Raw genomic sequence first — 19,285 nt, 5'->3', positions numbered from 1 at the left:
CGATATTTGTGGTAATGTATCGGCGATACCGATACCGATACCGATATCGATGGCTTGGTAGAATAATAAATAGTGAATTATGCATAAAAAGTTACCAACATTTAACAGAGACGAGAGTTAATCGTATTCTTTTAAATAAAAATGCCAAATCAAAAAACAACAAAACCATTTATTTTAGTATTATTATTTTACAAAGTCAGCTAAACTTTAAGTAATACACATACAATCAGTACCTAATAAAAGCTTACTATTGGTAGAGTTTTTTCAGAAAACAAAGTGCGCACGCGCGGGCGGCCTCCGGCCTCCCGCATCGTTCATTGGGTGCGGGTTTTTGAATTTTTTGATATCAAAAAAATTGGTTGTTTGTAAAGTAGGTTTACGATCGAGATGTTTACGTACGTGATAACATAATGCAGTGGCAGCGCTCGAGATGAAACGGGAGATCGGTCCGTCTCTCTCTCGTTATACCTGCGTTCGCGCTCGTGAGGTTTTGGTGTGACACAAGTTTATGAACATGTCACCCGACTAAAACGATTTTAAAAACGTTATCACGTTAAAAATTAAAAAAATTCAAAATTATTTATTTCTTTCCTTTACATAAACAAAGGAGATGGTCCAAAAATGTGTGGACCAAAAACCCAGAGTCGATTTAGACAAATTGGTTATCATTGGCTTTATTATATTGCACAATTTACCCCACCGAAAAATTAATGCCCATATCCATGGGGTATATCAGTTATAGGGTAATAAAGTATATATGGAAAAATCATGAGTAACTTGTTATTTTTACCACTTTACAAGACATGTCAATGTAAGTTTGTGTATGTGTCTGCATGGGTGTGTGTGTGTGTGTGTGTGTGTAGTAGATTTGATAACAAAAATAGACATTTAATGATTTAGATTTTTTGGACACTTATTAGTTCCTTTTGGTGTAACATCTTTTTACGGTTGGCTTTACCTGTTTTGTCTCATATTATTTTTCAGTTATTTTTATTTATTAAAAAAAAAAGAAAATGGTGGGAAACATATTTATTTATTTCAATTATTTAGGCTCCGAAACTACTGGACCGATGGCGATGGAGAGAGCTATGCTTGGAGTTTCCCTCCGTGATCGAATTAGGAATGAGGAGATCCGGAGACGAACCAAAGTCACCGACATAGCTCTCAGAATCCCAAACCTTAAGTGGCACTGGGCGGGGCACATTGCTCGCAGGACCGATGGCAGTTGGGGCGGAAAGATCCTCGAATGGCGGCCGCGAATCGGAGGACGTAGTGTTGGTAGGCCCCCCACAAGGTGGACCGACGATCTGGTGAAGGTCGCGGGTAGCCGCTGGATACGGGTGGCACAGGACCGATCACGGTGGAAAACCTTCGGGGAGGCCTATGTCCAGCAGTTGACGTCCTTCGGCTGATGGATGGTTTAATAGTATACTGCTGTTGTAAAAACTGGTAAAAATAACAAGTTACTCATGATTTTTCCATATATACTTTGTTAGCCTATAACACTCATACCCCATGGATATGGGCATAAATTTTTCGGTGGGGTAAATTGTGTAATATAATAAAGCCATTGATACCCAATTTGTCTAAATCGACTCTGGGTTTTTTTTTGGACAATCCTTTGTGATTGGAACACTCCTAGTAAGCAAATAAAATGCTTGTGTCAGGAGGTTCCGCTCTTCCTTAACACTATTACAGAAACAGAAATAAAACAATATGAATGAATACAATGCAAAAGCATAAAAGAAAAGAAAGAATTTAATAAAAAAATATCGGTATCGGTTGATTTATTATCGGCGATACCGATATATCGGCTTTGCCGATATATCGGCCGATATATCGGTATCGGTATCGGTATCGTTACATCCCTATCTAAAACATTATAAATTATATACTAAAACCTTCCTCTTGAATCACTCTATCTATAAAAAAAACCGCATCAAAATCCGTTGCGTAGTTTTAAAGATTTAAGCATACATACTAATACATAGGGACAGAGAAAGCGACTTTGTTTTATACTATGTAGTGATATAGAAAAATAATAGTTGACTCCTAAATCTATAAAATCTAGGTAAGTAGGTACTAATGAAAAATAAACAGAAATATTGTTTCTTCATAATGATGAAAATCGTTAGAATTTTTTAGATTATTTACTTTTGATGGATTTTTGTAATGTGTTTTATCATAACTACATACACAATTTGATAAAATATTTCATCGACAGTATATTCTATTATTGATTTTAATAAAACAAGCTTAATATTTATCTTAAATACTAATATTCTGCTTATTTATGAGATAAGAAGATCCAATATTGTAAATGAAAATGAAAAATATATATTTATTTAAAAACCATATGTTTTACACAGTTACAATTGTATTTATGTTGCACGTTTTACATACATTTGGCTTTATCTAGGTTTATAATAAAGGTTTACCAATAGTACCCACACTAGGCAAGCCTGTATCGTGGGCACTGAGACGATTTTACAAAAAATCGACATAATTTCGAATAAATATTTGTTCTGGGCAAGTAATTTTAGTCCCAAAAGTTGTAAATGAAAATCCAAGTATTTTTTTCAAAAATTCAATAAAAAATTGTTATCTTTACCCGAATATTTGTATTTACTATTTTTGCTATACGAATAAATTGTTATCAGCATAAAGTTATATAAAAAATATGTTGCAAATAGTAACACGATTTTGTGGCCATTTTGAACCCTCAAAATCAACAAATGACGGCGCGTGTGACCGTGGGAAAGAGGGGTTGACTCTGTGGTCAAAAGCACCCCGACCGAGGGGATAAATGGCTTTATTGTTTGTAAAATTAAATCTTTAAATAAGTACGAATGTTGCGCAGATTAAACGTTTTTGGTAGATTAAAAACTTATAAAAATTATTTAAATTGTATAAAAATTTTTCAGAGTACGTTTTGCAGTGATCTTCTATAAGCACGTTGAGAGTAAAATTTAAATGTCGCATAGCAATACCGTCACGTCAGGGAGTAAGGCGGCGATCTATGAATCTTGAAAAAAGTTTCACTTCTGACATTGTAAACTTTGATTACCGTTTTAGTATCAAATCATGTTCCTATCATCCCATGAAACCATACCAAGAAATAATTTGTGAAAACTTGAGAGGAAATTTCCTTTAAATTTAAATGTTTGTCAATTTGTAAACAAGGTTCTTAAAATACATGGCGTGTAATGAAAAAGCGTACGAAATCGCAATCATAATATGTTATTACAAAAAGTATTTTAAAACGAATCAGATAAGATTGCTTATCGCTTGTTCCAGTAACAATATTACATGTTAACGATATATATTGCAGAATAACATATTGTAATTGATGACTAAATGGATCCTTACTTTTTTTATCTTTTTATCACACCGTAAAAACTGTGACTGTTTGTATCCTACTAATACATATTATAAATGCGAAAGTTTGTGAGGATGTGTGTGTGTTTGTTACTCTTTCACGCAAATACTACTGAACTGATTACAATGAAATTTAGCACACATATAGAGGGTAACTTGGATTAACACATAGGATAGATTTTATCCCGGAAATCTCACGGGAACGGGAACTATGCGGGTTTTCCTTTGAAAACGCGGGCGAAACCGCGGGCGGAAATCTAGTAATTATATATTATGGAGGTTGTCATCACTGTGTTACTATTATTACCATAAAAAATTGTACTGTTTATTTATCTTTTAAGTATTTACCACAAAACTGTTCTTCTCAGACTTGCCCGTGAGAACAATCTCCTATCCTATAGAATAAATGTAGAGCAAAATTATTTTTATCCTGTTTAGGCTAGAAAGAACATATTATTGCTATTTTTAAGCTATTGCATAGCTTCTATCGCGGGCCTTGAGCGCGGGGACCGAATGCAGAAATTCCGTAACGAAAAAACCTCACGCTCCCCACTCCGACGGGCACGGAGGTGTGGCTTGAAGGCATAGCATGCAATAGCTTTACCGCGGCAGTCCCCGAGTGCCACACGTCTTTTTTTTATGCTGCGATAGGGGAGCGCTTGGCCACGATCTCGCCTGATGGTAAGCTGAGATGTGGCCTAAGATTGAGCGTGCTTCCCTAGAATGTACTTGTTCACTCACCTCTTGAATATTATTGCTATGTTTATTTAAATATAATGCTGCTTATTATACTAAATGATGAAGGAAAAATTATTTTCCTACAAAATGTATAGTTTGTGTGGGATAGGTCTTTCAATTCGACAAATGACTGTTTTGCCATAACACTATATTCATTATTCACACAAAAAATCAGCACTATACCAAAAATTAAAGCTAAAACTGTGTATTAAATAAACATATAGGTAATAAAAAAATGAAGTCCCATGTCCCCTAGTGGGGTAAGGGGCAGATGCATTAATATACATCTGTTTCACTGATCGATTTTCTTTAGGGACAAGGTGATCAGCCTTCTGTGTCCTGCCAGACCGAGACATTTTTTTTTCTTCGTCTCCACCGGGAATCGAACCCGGGACCTCTCGGTGTTACGCTCACACGTCAACCACTGTACCAAGGAGGCGGTCAATATATATGTATAGAAATAGAAATAGAAATAGAAAAATCTTTATTGAAAAAGTTTCAAAATAATACAGTTAAAAATTTGGGGAAATTAAAGCCTGTGTTAGTTCAAAACTGTGTTACAGGCTTTAGCTCCCCTCACAATTTAAAAAAAATCTACTTTCTGACATTTGAACAAGAAAAAGAGCTACTGCATATATATAAATGCTTTATAAATTTATAAAGAAAATCGTGAAGCGTTCCATTTTTTGGCGTAAGAGGATGCGGTTTCGAGTCCCGCCTCGTGATCGAATTTTTTATATTCTTTATAAATTTATAAGTCTAGATATCTTAAAGACTACAATTTAATCAGTTACTATACATATGTATGCAATGTCTAAACTCAATGTAACTCTAAACTATGATATAATATTGCATACTGAATCATTATTACGCTTATCAGTTATCAGCGAGTATCCTGCTGATAAAGCATACTGTCGTTTGTGAAATCCATGCTTATTTATGTATATTATATAATAACATTTATTTCGTAGGTTCAGTTTTTTTAATTTGGAGATTTCCCATAGTTATTTTCCTAATATTATAACTATTTTTCAATTAATATATGATTAAGAGGCTCATATAAAAATCGGTTCAGTAATTATCGGGTTACCGATGGTTTAACTAATGCATTTAACTTTTATAGATATCTACAAAATTAAGAAAGAAATAAACCAATAATATGTTACCTATTACCAACGCCTTACTTTTAAAACTAATCTGTTTCCAGTTATTTATATTCCTGACTAAGGCCTTATATGTAGGTATATTGTCCATCTGTTACTAGAGCAATACCGCAAGCACTAATGCTTGTAAGTGTCTAAACACTAATTTACAGGGTGTACATAAATAAATAATTACTAGATTTCCGCCCGCGGCTTCGCCCGCGTTTTCAAAGGAAAACCCGCATACTTCCCGTTCCCGTGGGATTTCCGGGATAAAACCTATCCTATGTGTTAATCCAAGATACCCTCTATATGTGTGCTAAATTTCATTGTAATCGGTTCAGTAGTTTTTACGTGAAAGAGTAACAAACATCCATACAAACTTTCGCCTTTATAATAGTAATTAAGATGTATAGTTGATGTTGTCAAAGAAATAAAAGTTAAATACTTAACTGCTACTTACAATTATTTAATAACATCTTACCTTAGCCTTAACAATCCTATCCGAAAAAAAAAACAAATTAATTTAAAAATACATACCTAAATTACCTTTTTACCTATTTAACTATGCTATTAATTGGTTACCAATACAAACAAAAATATAACATGTTCTTTTTACTTTATGAAATAACAAATTAGTAAAAAAGACAAGGAATCCTATTTACCTATTAACAAGCCTTTAAACATTTAAAAAACAAATAGAACAAATAAAAAAAAAAACAAAAATAGGTACAACATGTTCTACTTGTTTATGACCAAAAAGAGCAAATTTTTTTTCATTGAGCTCTGTAATCTATGGTTACAAATGACATTTAAATAGGTATTTAAATAAAAAAAGAATCACAAATTCTTTAATGAGGTATTTCTTTAAACGTTCATCAAACAAGGGTGCTTTTATTGTGTAATGCGTTCCGTTTTTATCGTTGATCATTAGGTATGTAGGCTGTGAACGTTAATTAAATACAGGGTGTTTAAAAATATCAAAGTTATAACAACGTATAATATGACAAAATGTCACAATAATAAGGAAAAATAATTGTGAAATAATCCCCGTTACATTTACTTTAACGTTAATATTTAATAATGACATGTTTTACAGTTACAGAGATTTTGTACTTATTATAAATATAAAATAAATTGTATTAGGTATATATTTATTATTAAGTATTATGAGGTCTACTCTTATTTTTTAGCTACAAAAAAGTTAAAACAATAATACAACTTTTCTTCTTCATGTACCTTACTGACTTACCTTATTTAAAATAAGACACCATAAACACCTAGTACATAATCCACCCAATGGAAAAAAATAAAGAATGAACTTTACGCACACCCTGTACACCAATTAGTCACTAAGTATCATATACAGCGTGTTCTTAAAGCTACAAGTGTTGGACCATCTCATTTGTAGCCAAGATAAGGTGAGTGCAGATTGCTCTCATCTATCCAGCCGGCTGCGTGAAACGAATCTATGTAAGACAAGCTAATGCACGCATCTTTATCTGAATATAATATAAGGAAAATAAAGAAGATATTTTTGTGTGTATGCTACATTTATACATATACATAAATATTATTATAAATACGAAAGTTCGGTTGTTTGCTTTGTTGATAAATGACAATACATCATCATCATCAGCTACGTTACAGTCATATACGTTACCAAATCCCACTGCACACGGGCCTCCCTTAAGGGATCAGGCCATAATCCACCACGCTGGGCAAGTGCGGGTTGGCGGATGACATGTCGTCGAACTTTTGATTCTTCGACATGTCGGTTTCCTCACGATGATTTCCTTCACCGTTCGAGCAGTAAATTAATCATGCTAAAACGTTGGAACGGATTTTGATGACGTCCAGCAGTGTTGTAGCTTATGTACATAAGCCGTAAGGTATAGATTTTGTTTATAAATCAAAAATATAACATATTAATCAGTAATCATGATAAAAATGGCAATTCAAGACTTTTAAGCATAGCGCCTGCGCATGTATATCAAGTTTAGTATCATCCTAGTCCGAACAATAAATGATTTGCACACTTAAATCGATTCTCGTATTTATCTGCCACAGAACAAGATAACGAAACAAAATGCTTGACACGGGAGCAAGCCGGCGGCGTATCAAAGGGTCATTGTGAATGCACGAAGGTACCGACAGGCCAGCTATTGTGACCGTTTCGAATGATTTCCTGGCTATTTTGTACCGTTTATGGGGTTTAATTATTGGCTGATGGGTATCTATGATTAAGCTTCAATTGTCTGATACATATGCTTTATATGCTAAATGGTCCTATGTTTTTCCGTGCGTGTGTAGAGCAGGCGCGGTCTAGGAGGATCACAGGAGTACCACAAAGTCGTTCCTACTCGTCATATTGAAAATGTTCGTTATATACATATAATGTGTGCAATAAAATGAATTTTTCCGCTTATAATACCTTTTTATATAATGTATGTACATATTAGTAAATAGGTAAATACATATCTCCAATATTACCCTGTCTACTGGCATAATATGTGCAGTTCTCCCTTCTTACCGCGGCAGTCGAGTTCTCTCTTCATATGCCTAACAAGAAAGGGGAATATTATAAATAATTTATAACATAATTTGTCTTCTTCTCGTCAAAGCAATTTACACTTTAGATAATTAGTGCTGTTTAAAATATCTAGAAATATTTATTTAAATATAGCATCGCATACTCTAATGTATTGATAAGAAATTGGTTAATCGAATAGTTCACGGCCGTAAAAGTTATAGTTGATTATTTTCTTCGGTCGTCTTTGATAATTTTGGCACGGATAATAAAATATTTCCAGAACAGACACTATCTTAGAAGCTTGAGTCATATTGTAATAATTAGAAGGTACTTACCTATAATATAATTAAATATATTTTAAGAATACAATATACAGGGTGTCCCACTGTTGGTATACTAAGCTCAAAGGAGGTTATAGTTTTGCATACGCTGAGTACGTAAAAAATACTTATAAAATTCCAGACCAATTTTTTTTTCAAAAAGATGAATTCTTAAAACTCTATGTGTACACCCAAAACAAACAACCCGCCCAACTTTGCTGACAGCACGTGAGCTATCGTTTAAGATTATGTTTTCATAGACAAAATGCACACATTAGAGAAGCGGTATATGCCGGCTATGCGAAGCTAGAGAAGAAAAAATGGATTTTCAGGAAAAATTTAGCAAAAAATTTTTAATGTAATTTTTTTGTTTAAGTATTTTTTACGTGATCAGTGTATGCAAAACTACAAGTCCCTACGCGCTTAGTATACCAATAGTGGGACACCCTGTATATTTATTACAATAAATATTTCAATAAACAATTTAAAGTAGAATATGTCTGATTCCCGATACAACCAAATCTGTTAAATGTATTTTGATAAAAATACAAAATAATCCCAAAAAAAAATTCTTCGTAAGAATGTAGAAAACTTAAACTAAAAATCTAGTGAAACAAAATGATTCGGAATAAATACCAAACATATTTCTAAATCCTTAATTATGATAATCAAATCTGTAAATTAAGTGGTTAGTGACCCCTAATTTAACGGCAAAGGTCTATCTAACAAAATATTATATCATGAACTAGTTTAGTTCATGGTCTAGTTTACAAAAAGTTTTAGTTATTTGATTACTAGATGGCGCTGTATTAAATATTTTTTTTAAGAAAAATAAGCAAAGGAGCATGGGGGCCACCATGGGGCCACCCTTGGGGCCACCTTATGTTAAGTGATTATTCATTATAGCTCTTGAACATTAGTTGCACTGCTGGTGTTATAGTTTAGCAGTAAATATTATTATACGCAGTATTCACTTATATATAGTAATAGTCACACATATACCTGAATAAATAAAAATAAATCAACACACACACTTAAACTCACGAAATTGTTGTATTGTCACTGATCCAAATTTTGTCTCAATTAAATCTGCTTAAACTTTTAAATTGGGTCAAAATCGAATGAAAAGGATTAAGTTACATTCGAACATACCTACATGTATTTATATTCAAACTAGAGGTCCGCCCCGGCTTCGCCCGTGGTACATATTTCGCAATAAAAGGTAGCCGATGTCCTTTCTCGGGTATCAAAATATCTTCATACCAAATTTCATGCAAATTGGTCCAGTAGTTTAGGCGTGATTGAGTAACAGACAGACAGAGTTACTTTCGCATTTATAATATTAGTATGGATTATATAGTAATATATTATTATCTGCCATACTGACAGGTGAAGCATGTTAACATGTATGTATGGAGATACTCCCGTAATCCAATCCCGATATACTGGATGTTTCCACGATGTTATAATTACGTATCACATACACTGATAAATAAACAATCAAAGAATACTTTTACGATAAGCGTGTGTTGACCCCTACCGCACTTTGAGTCGAGGCGTGCAAACAAAAATGCTTGTATAAAAATAATCGACAGGTTTTATGTTGATTCACAGCTGATACACACTTGTGGTACGTGATTCATTTATTATACAAGCGAATAGTTTTTTGAGAGTCATCGATGTTTACCTATTTTATTTTTTTAAGTTGAACTCATCAAAAGTCTACACTAGTCATCTAATACCCCAGCCACACTATGCTACTCGTCCTGCTCCTCGTCCTGCTCATCGCGCCGCGCGGCATCACGTGTGTACGGCTGAACCGATTTCGATAATTATTATTTTTTAAATGTTTGTGGAAGTCCAAGGATGGTATGAAGAGAAAGCGTAAATATGTACCACGGGCGAATCCGGGGCGGACCGCTTGTAATATTATATTACAAAAGCAATGATTAGCTTAATAAAAATTAATAAAAGGAAAAAAATTAATCTCATTTCCATAATTTGGTACACATTTAAAATTTTATTATATTATATGTAGGTATAATATGTATTATCCTTTTATTGTTGTATTATCGATTTAGTATTATTCGGTCCTACATTATATTCCTTAATGCTTTAATTAATAAGTCTCTATTTTCAAGTTAGAACATGGCGTCTTTATTGTATGTATAATACACATGGACATATATTGGATAACAACATATTTAAGAGCTAACGCGCAAGAGCAACTTTTGTCTCTCCCATCCTCCCTTCAACTCTCCCATCCAACCAACCTACTCATCAACTCTATGGGCTAGTAAGAAAGTGCGCGCACATAGCGACGCAACTTCCTATAGAGTTGATGGGGGAGACAAAATTGTTGCGGAGACAAAAGTTGCCCTTGCGCGCTAGCTCTTAAAAACATGAAATATGTATTTGGCATTTTATAATGTAGACTCCATGGTAGAGTCTTATAACCTCTTTCGTTCTGTGGGTAAAACTATTTTGAAATTATTCAACTTCATAACGTTTTGCTTAAAAAAATAATTTATTTTGTATTACATTAATGGTTCATCTCTCCAATGTAAAGAACAATAATAACTATGTGCATCAAAATATACAATGTACAATATATGTAATATGATATGAAATATGCCTTCATACCTTAGGGAACCTTAATTCATGCCTCATAATGACATTCAGAACTTTGTACTAATTAGTATTTAATCCACACTAATATTATAAATTCGAAACTGTATGTCTATTGCTATTCCTTGAATAGGTTTAAAAAAAATAGTATAAGACAGGCTATTTTTCAAAAAAATCACATCTTAAAGTTTTGAAATATTGCATACAAAAATTTACCCCTTTTAAACCCGGGTTAAACAGCGTGCTAATAAATAATTTAAATTTTATGACGTCACACATAATATTGTACAAGTCATTGGTGTCAAAGAAACAGAAGTGAATCACATTGGAAAATTAATGTCAATGACCATATTTATCATAAGGCAAATTCTGTATTACATTTTATCCTTTTAGTCAACTTAATTAATAGTATGGAAGTATTCATATTAACAAAATGCCAAATAAATTAATTTTGAAATACAAATCAATAAATATTTATAAATACCTAAGTTTACAATCCATTACTTAAACTGTGTGTGTGCTAAAACTATGTGTATGCTAACGCTAAGTTAGTCTCAGGCCTAGGGCGGCATAACTTTATGGCAAGACAATACAAATATTTAAACAATAATAAATATTATTTGCTTCTCTTACAGTATTATATAATTATTGTGCATAGTGTAATAAAAAAATATTTATTTAAATTACAATACTTTCGTTGGTTTTTCATCCAAAAATAACAAAAAATGGCTGCATGAGAGCCAAGTGCGGCATCACACCTAAATATTTCAGTATGTTATTCCTAATTGATTAACATAATTAATATTATATTATGATTTACGTAAACAATTATTATGATTAAGGATAAATGTTTTGAATTTCAATTAATAAACCCAATGTTAACTGAAATAATATAAAGGAGATTATCATACAGTAGCATGTTTTGATGTATAGAAATTCTTGTATGTTAGTTTCTGGTTTCTGCATGTCAATAAAAAGTCGTATTTGTTGGTTGTGACCATGGTTGTGACGTTTTTTTATAAAATATACTTTCTTATTATTGTAAGATTTTGAATTTATTACATGCTTACATCGTTTAACCCGTTAGTCACCTATTAAGATGATTTTTACAGGATTCCTTATAAAAATAGAGTACCAATGTAAAGTTTTTATAAACAATTATATATATTGTACATAAATTACTAATAAAAATTGGATCGCTATTATATAATATAAAAATATGCATGTAAATTAACAAATACTTGTATTGTGAATAATAATCCCATTCAAATGGGCTTGCCAATATAGAGTCAACGACATTAAAAACTTGCATTAAAATACATATTACTTATATTAAACTAAGCCTGGGGCCGTTTTATGACCTCTTACTTCCAGACAGTTTACGCCGTGAATTGAACTGACTGGCAAATTCATATTATGATCGCAAAAACCAGCCATGGTTAATTATGGTGTTATATGAATTTGCCAGTCAGTTCTGCTAACTTTTCGATAGTAAGGTTGATAATAAGTAATAACATTATCAAAACTATGAAATAAATGTTAATAAACTACTTATATTACTCATATCTAATATGTACTTTATCATATGAATATTAATTAGCTAGAATCCCGTTTACTATCAATAAGCAATTAAATTGTTATTTGAATATTAAGATTAACAATAGAGTATTTAAAGAGACGCTTTTTATATTAAATGAATTCAATGTAACGTGTTATTTTTAATATTTAATTTTTTAAATATTATAAACAAAATCCATAAATTTAGTTCATAAAGCTGTTATTATAATCAATTGATTTTGTACATTCTTTTTAATTGGTTACTTTCCAAACTGTAAATGATAACACTTTTTCGTAATATAGAGCTGAAAAGAAACAAATGTAGTAGTAATGTAGAGATCAGAATAATACTTATATTATTGCATCTGGCTCTACATACAAAAAATAAATAAAAACAATCGAATTGAACACGATACCAACTTCAACCAAAAAGTTTTCTCCAAACTAACTTTTCGTAGAGTTCAAGACTCTACATAAATTTTTAGGGAAAATTTTAAAAAACTTACGTTTCAACGGTTTAGGATTGCTCTGCTTCCTTCGAGACATGACCTAGCATGCTCCTCTAGGCACCACCATGTCACACTGCACTTTTATTCACGATAATATCCGATAACTTGGCTTGGCTGAACACACGTCCGCTCTACTCGGCGGTCGGAGGCAAACTAGAGGCGTAGCGTAGTTTATAATAAGGTGCCAAATCGCGGAAAGGCGAGGGCTGGCTTTGGCCCCGCCTACCGTTCCCTCTTGAGAGATCGCCGCGTTTTCGAAAAGTTATCTTTGAAAATTTTAAATGCGATATATTGGCAAAATTGTGATCAAAATTGGGATTGTAATTCATTGAGTATTAATATCATAAAATATAAACAGAAAACTTTTTTTAATAAGTATGTAAGTAGGTAACTAATATCTACTAATAACTTAAGGCATGGACCAAATAAGGATGGAGGAAAGTATCAAGGATAACTTTTTAATAATTCAAAGGACATGACTAATAAATAGGAAAATTAATAGAATAAAATGTAGAGTTGTGACATATTGTGTTTAAAAAAAATGTTAAAAAATATATGAAATAATATGTATGTTTTCATTTGTAATATTTTGTAATCATTCAAAGTAATCATTACTCTTTCCTTTTCGTCAGTATTGTATAGCCTTAATCTATACTAATATTATAAAGCTGAAGAGTTTGTTTGTTTGTTTGAACGCGCTAATCTCAGGAACTACTGGTCCGTTTTGAAAAATTCTTTCGGTGTTTGATAGCTCATTTATCGAGGAAGGCTATAGGCTATATATCATCACGCTACGACCAACAGGAGTGGAGCCACGGGGGTGAAACCGCGCGGAGCAGCTAGTTGGTTATAAAATTAATTTTCCTTCAAGCAGAGCGTACATTTAATCATACGAGTCATAGAAATCTAAATAGCTTACCTATTTAGATTTCTATGATACCAATGCAACTGATGAAATTCCAATTTGCAATAATATTGTGTTGCTCTCCCGCCTCTCTAATTATAAAATTATAACAGGTTGCTAGTTACTTTAAATTAATATTGTCTTTAATTTAAATAGTAGCTAATAGTTTGATTATGTTTCATGAATATTAATTAGCTTTCCGCCCACGGCTTCGCCCGCGTTTTCAAAGAAAAACCCGCATAGTTCCCGTTCCCGTGGCATTTCCGGGATAAAACCTATCCTATGTGTTAATCCAAGCTACTCTCTATATGTGTGCTAAATTTCATGGTAATCAGTTCAGTAGTGTTTGCATGAACGAGTAACAAACATACACACCCACACATACACATACATCTATCCTCACAAACTTTTGCATTTATAATATTAGTAAGATAGTATAAAAAAAATCGTATGTAAATATTATTATAATCATTGTTGTGTTTTTTATATAGGTAGTTACAATTTCGTCTTATCTGTAGATACATATTATGATTTACCGACAAATTTGGAGTAAGTACCTACGATAGAATAATGTAATGAAAATGTTTATTATTATTGCATAGGTAAAATTATCACTACATAGTATAAAACAAAGTCGCTTTCTCTGTCCCTATGTCCCTGTATGCTTAAATCTTTAAAACTACGCAACGGATTTTGATGCGTTTTTTAAAATAGATGGAGTGACTCAAGAGGAAAGTATATAATTTATTAGGTTTTAGACAAAGCGTGCGAAGCCGCGGGCGGTAAGCTTGTATTCTCATAATCAAAATGTAGACTGACACTTCCAGCTTCATGCCGGCTACTCACGAACCTTCAGCAGGGGCAATATTGGAACAATCTCGGTTGCAAGGTGGTTGGAGCAATTTCAGATGTTAAAATTGCCCCTGCTTGCCTATACGCATCACAATTAGGGAGCCTATTAAGGGTGCAATTCCAATATTTCCCCTGCTGCAGGTAGGTGAGTAGCCTGTCTAATACCCCAGCCATACGACTCGACGAGTGGTATGGGAAGTGACGAGGGACGTAGTGTGACCACGTTACTCGTCATGCCACTCGTCGTGCTCATCGTCCTGCTCACTGCTCCCTATTTTGTCGGCTTAAAGAGCTAAAAAAGGGTGCAATTCCAATATTGCCCCTGCTGCAGGTATGTAAGAAGCCGGCTTTACATCACCATCATATTACGCAACCAATGCAATTAGGTCTATTCTTAATATCCTACTAATATTATAAATGCGAAAGTTTGTGAGGATGTGTACGTGTGTGTGTGTGTTTGTTACTCTTTCACGCAAATACTACTGAACCGATTACAATGAAAGCACACATATAGAGGGTAACTTTGATTAACACATAGGATAGGTTTCATCCCGGAAATTCCACGGGAACGGGAACTATGCGGGTTTTTCTTTCAAAACGCGGGCGAATCCGTGGGCGGGAAGCTAGTAAGAATATATTTTGTTCCCATTTTTGCACTTGTGATTGAAAGTCCTGTAGGTAGGTATAATGTAACGTAACTTCATTATACGGCTATACATAGCCTTGCTTGATGATAGAACTTTGATCGTTCAAAATAGAATCAAACAGTTTTGTTACCTTTTTTATATTTATTTTATTTTTATTTTACTAGAATACTAAATATGTAGGTACTTAGGTCAGAGTAGATCATGCGCGTTGCTAGAGTTGAAAAAATAAAATAAAGAAAATCTAATTTACTTATCCATACTAATATTATAAAGAGGAAAGGTTTGTATGTATGTATGTATGGTTTTCACGCATAAACTACTGGACCGATTTTGGTGAAATTTGGCACAGATAATCTTTAGACCCTGAGAAAGAACATAACTAACTTTTATTGCGAAATATGTACCACGGCGAAGCCGGGGCGGACCGCTAGTAATTTATAAAGCTTATAGAGTGTTCACAGGAGTGTTTTTTTTAATCTAGAGAGATAATTTAAAATTAAAAAAGACAACAGACTCTCAAGTAAGTAGACAATAATCAAAAACATTGTATTTGTCACAATAACGAAGTCAAAGTATTACATTTCAATTTTACATAAAATCCTGTGGTTCTTACAGGACAACTTTCCGTGGATTTTCATCTACCGTGTAATCATTACTATAGCCTATACCTATAGAGTATGGCAGGCCCTCTGCACTGATACATTTTTATATAAGTTTTATATTTAGCACTATTTAAATCTCTTCAAATCTTACGTCGAAAATGGACTTGGATCGGCCACACCCTCAGAAGGAATACTTCACATATACCTAGGCAAGCCCTGGAATGGACTCCGCAAGGGAAAAGGAAGCGTGGCCGTCCAAGACAATCCTGGCGACGCTCGGTGGCGGCGGAGGCTAGGGCGATCGGGTTGACGTGGCAGGAGGTGAAGAGCGTAGCCCAAGACAGAACGCGATGGCGGCGCACTGTAGACGCCCTCTGCCCCACATAGGGGCCACAGGACATTAAGTCAAGTAAGTCAAGTCAAATCTCTAATTCTATCAGGAATTCTATTGTAAGAGTGTATATCTTGGCCCATGAATGAATTATTAACTTTATGTTTTTATTAATTATTAATTATTATCATATTAATTTTTAACTATGTGTTTCTATTTAATTTCCTATTCCTTGCTGTTCCTTGTGTCATAACAATGTCTATTATCTACTCTTCTATGAAAGTCAGTGTTATTGTGTACATGTAAAAAATCATTGATCTGACCGGGTGGAGCCAGGGCGAGCAGTTATTTGACAATAAAATAATCCTATTTCTACTTTTAGTTATGGTAGAGTCATTATTATTGGAAGGAGTCAAACAAACATATTATGTATTATCAAAAATGCCCTCTGATAACCTTCGAAGTTTAAAAACTTTTAGAAAACTTTCCCTTTTAAAGTGAAACTTTTATTACATCGTCTCAAACTTTTTGGTCTGTGTAGCGCATGTCGCGTGTATCGCGGCTGCCGAGTAGGTATACCTACTCGGCAGCCGACCGTCATAGTTTTATGTAACGTATTATTTTCACATTATGTATTAGGTTAACTTACCTCGATGCACCCTGCAAAAGTTAAAGTCCACTCTATTGTCAGATAGTTTAGTTTGTAAGTAATCCATACTAATATTATAAATGCGAAAGTAACTCTGTCTGTCTGTCTGTTACTCAATCACGCCTAAACTACTGAACCAATTTTCATGAAATTTGGTATGGATATATTTTGATACCCGAGAAAGGACATAGGCTACTTTTTATCCCGGGAAAATGACGCAATCCCGGAAATCCCATGGGAACGGGAACTATGCGGGTTTTTCTTTGACTGCGCGGGCGAAGCCGCGGGCGGATACCTAGTAAGCGGATACCTACTATTATATTTTTTTATAAAATATATTTTAAATTTAATAATAATACCACAGACTAATAATAATATACTACGTATACAATAATACGTTTGTTTTAAGAAAATTATTTTAGATTTATTTTTTATTTACATACTCTTCAAAATTTTGTATTTGCTGTGGTTCGCTGTTTTATCTATAAAAAAATCTATCAAAATAACACCAATTTATTTAGAAATAAAAGATTTTTTAACGGTTTTTATACGCGATTTATTCATTATATTATTTTCCATTCTCCCCGTGACCACGCTCGCTGTAAAGTGTTCGAAACATGCGGAAAATAAATAAATCCGTTAAAAAAGCTTTAATTTCTAAATGTTATACTCGCGTAAAATCAAACGCAAAAATTTATATTTATTAATTAACAGAACAAATACATATATTTTTTTTTTTTTTTCAAAATCATCATAGGAGAAACTTCTCCGGGCTCCACTCCAGTGTGGACTTTAAAATTGTCATACAACTACTAGTAGTGACATCTAGTAGATAATATAAAATTTAATTTCAACTTAGCAGTTTCAACTCTAAAGAAATGTACATAGTACGACTATAATTCCATAGATGGCGCTGTATTCAAAACTTACTAGTTCACACCAGTAGTTACACTACTGCACACTAGATGGCATTAAAACATAATGACATCTGCCAAATCGCAAACATAGATGTCGCTAGCATCGAATGCAATGCTTTATTTATTTACACTTTTATTTGAGTTCGTTGAAACTATTGCGTACTTTCACTGGTATGAAAAGATTTTCACAATGATTATTATGTTAGTTTCTGTATATTTTACCGCAACAATGTCAATGTTATGTTATTGTTTATTGTGAAACAAAAAATAATAGGGACTAGCAATGAAAACTTTTGCATTGGGATAGTTGCAATTAATATGACTAAAAGAATTTACTAGAATCTATGTTCTAAAGTCGCTGTTTCAATTGACGTATAAAATGGTGTATTATTATTTATTATTACATCGTCTTCACCATTATCTTTCTACTATCTTTATTTTCGAGATAGGATGATGCACAATTTTTCGAGAAAGTTCTCTTTTATCAAATGCACGGAAATAATAATTATTATATGTAAATACATTACGTAGTATGTGTAAATACATTACGTATTACCTCAACTTTTATTAACAATTTTTTTGTTATATTTTAGGTTCTAGTATTTTAGGTCTTACTAGAATCTTATTAGTCAACGAGGTCGAGTATAAAACCTACAGCAAGGCATGCTTAGGTCACAGTACGATGACTCAGTGGTCACGTCACGAGCAATCCGGCTTCGATTCACACACACGTCAGCGATACGTACACACACAGATGCAATGTGTGGTGTATGGTATTAGCGGCAGCGATGAATAGTTTCATCAAGCGATTTATATTATTAAAAAATACTTATTATCCGAGCTAATAATGATAGATGATGATGAGGTACGGATCCCGTCCGATTAGGGCCCTTCTGGCCTCCTCCACTCAAGCGACAGCTCAAGCCGAGGTTCGTGGTCCCCGTCAAGGGGGGACGCCCTTGTGCATGTCGCTACCAGGGTGAACCTTCAGTTCACCCCCGCGTCCGCGTTAAAATGTAGAAGCCCTTCTGGCTAACATTGAGAGACACCACACAAAAAAAAAAAAAAAAAGAGGTACGGATGAATGTTGGCATCCTATGGGCTATTTATGCGTAAAAGAGAAGCAGTGCAATTTAGGGTAGAATTTTTTTAGGATGGTGGATATAAAAATAAAACACGAAATGTAATTCAAACTGATTTATTGGCTTATACACGCTTATACACATAAATAATAAAATAATTTAAAATAAAATTTATTAGGTACTCTAAAATTACCTACATTGATATTTTGTGTAGGTAATTTTAGATTAAGATATAGGTACATAATTATTTATGATCATTATAACAAATATACTTATAAAATAAGCCTAAAATACTCTTAATAGATTACTTAATACTTAAATACCAGCCGTTTGTCCCGACGAATACGCTCTGTTTAAAACGGGTTAGAAATTTCCTGTATTGCTCGCTTTAAACTCAAACTCAAACACTTATTTAAATTTTGAATCGTCATAACATATTTTTAGTATTTACCACCGATTCGGGAAGCAGTATCTATGGAGAAGAACCGGCAAGAAA

General features: G+C 33.3%; 1 protein-coding gene across 1 annotated transcript in view; it reads right to left on the bottom strand.

Annotated features, from left to right (window-relative positions):
* The window catches only part of ush (Zinc finger protein ush), a 164,417-nt gene extending 151,471 nt beyond the window's left edge, over nucleotides 1–12,946 (bottom strand). Inside the window, exon 1 of the mRNA XM_090116270.1 lies at nucleotides 12,803–12,946. Within this exon, the coding sequence (XP_089972396.1) occupies nucleotides 12,803–12,842 (40 nt within the window). The 5' untranslated portion in view covers nucleotides 12,843–12,946. The remainder of the gene's footprint in view (nucleotides 1–12,802) is intronic.
* Nucleotides 12,947–19,285: the final 6,339 nt, after the last annotated feature.

This window comes from Colias eurytheme, chromosome 2 (assembly GCF_061535395.1).
Source record: "Colias eurytheme isolate Ceu_HAF_F1 chromosome 2, ilColEury1 Martin Lab GWU primary, whole genome shotgun sequence".
Lineage (NCBI taxonomy): Eukaryota > Metazoa > Arthropoda > Insecta > Lepidoptera > Pieridae > Colias > Colias eurytheme.
The sequence above is the reverse complement of the archived record's forward strand: the minus strand, read 5'-3'. Positions and strand labels throughout refer to the sequence as shown.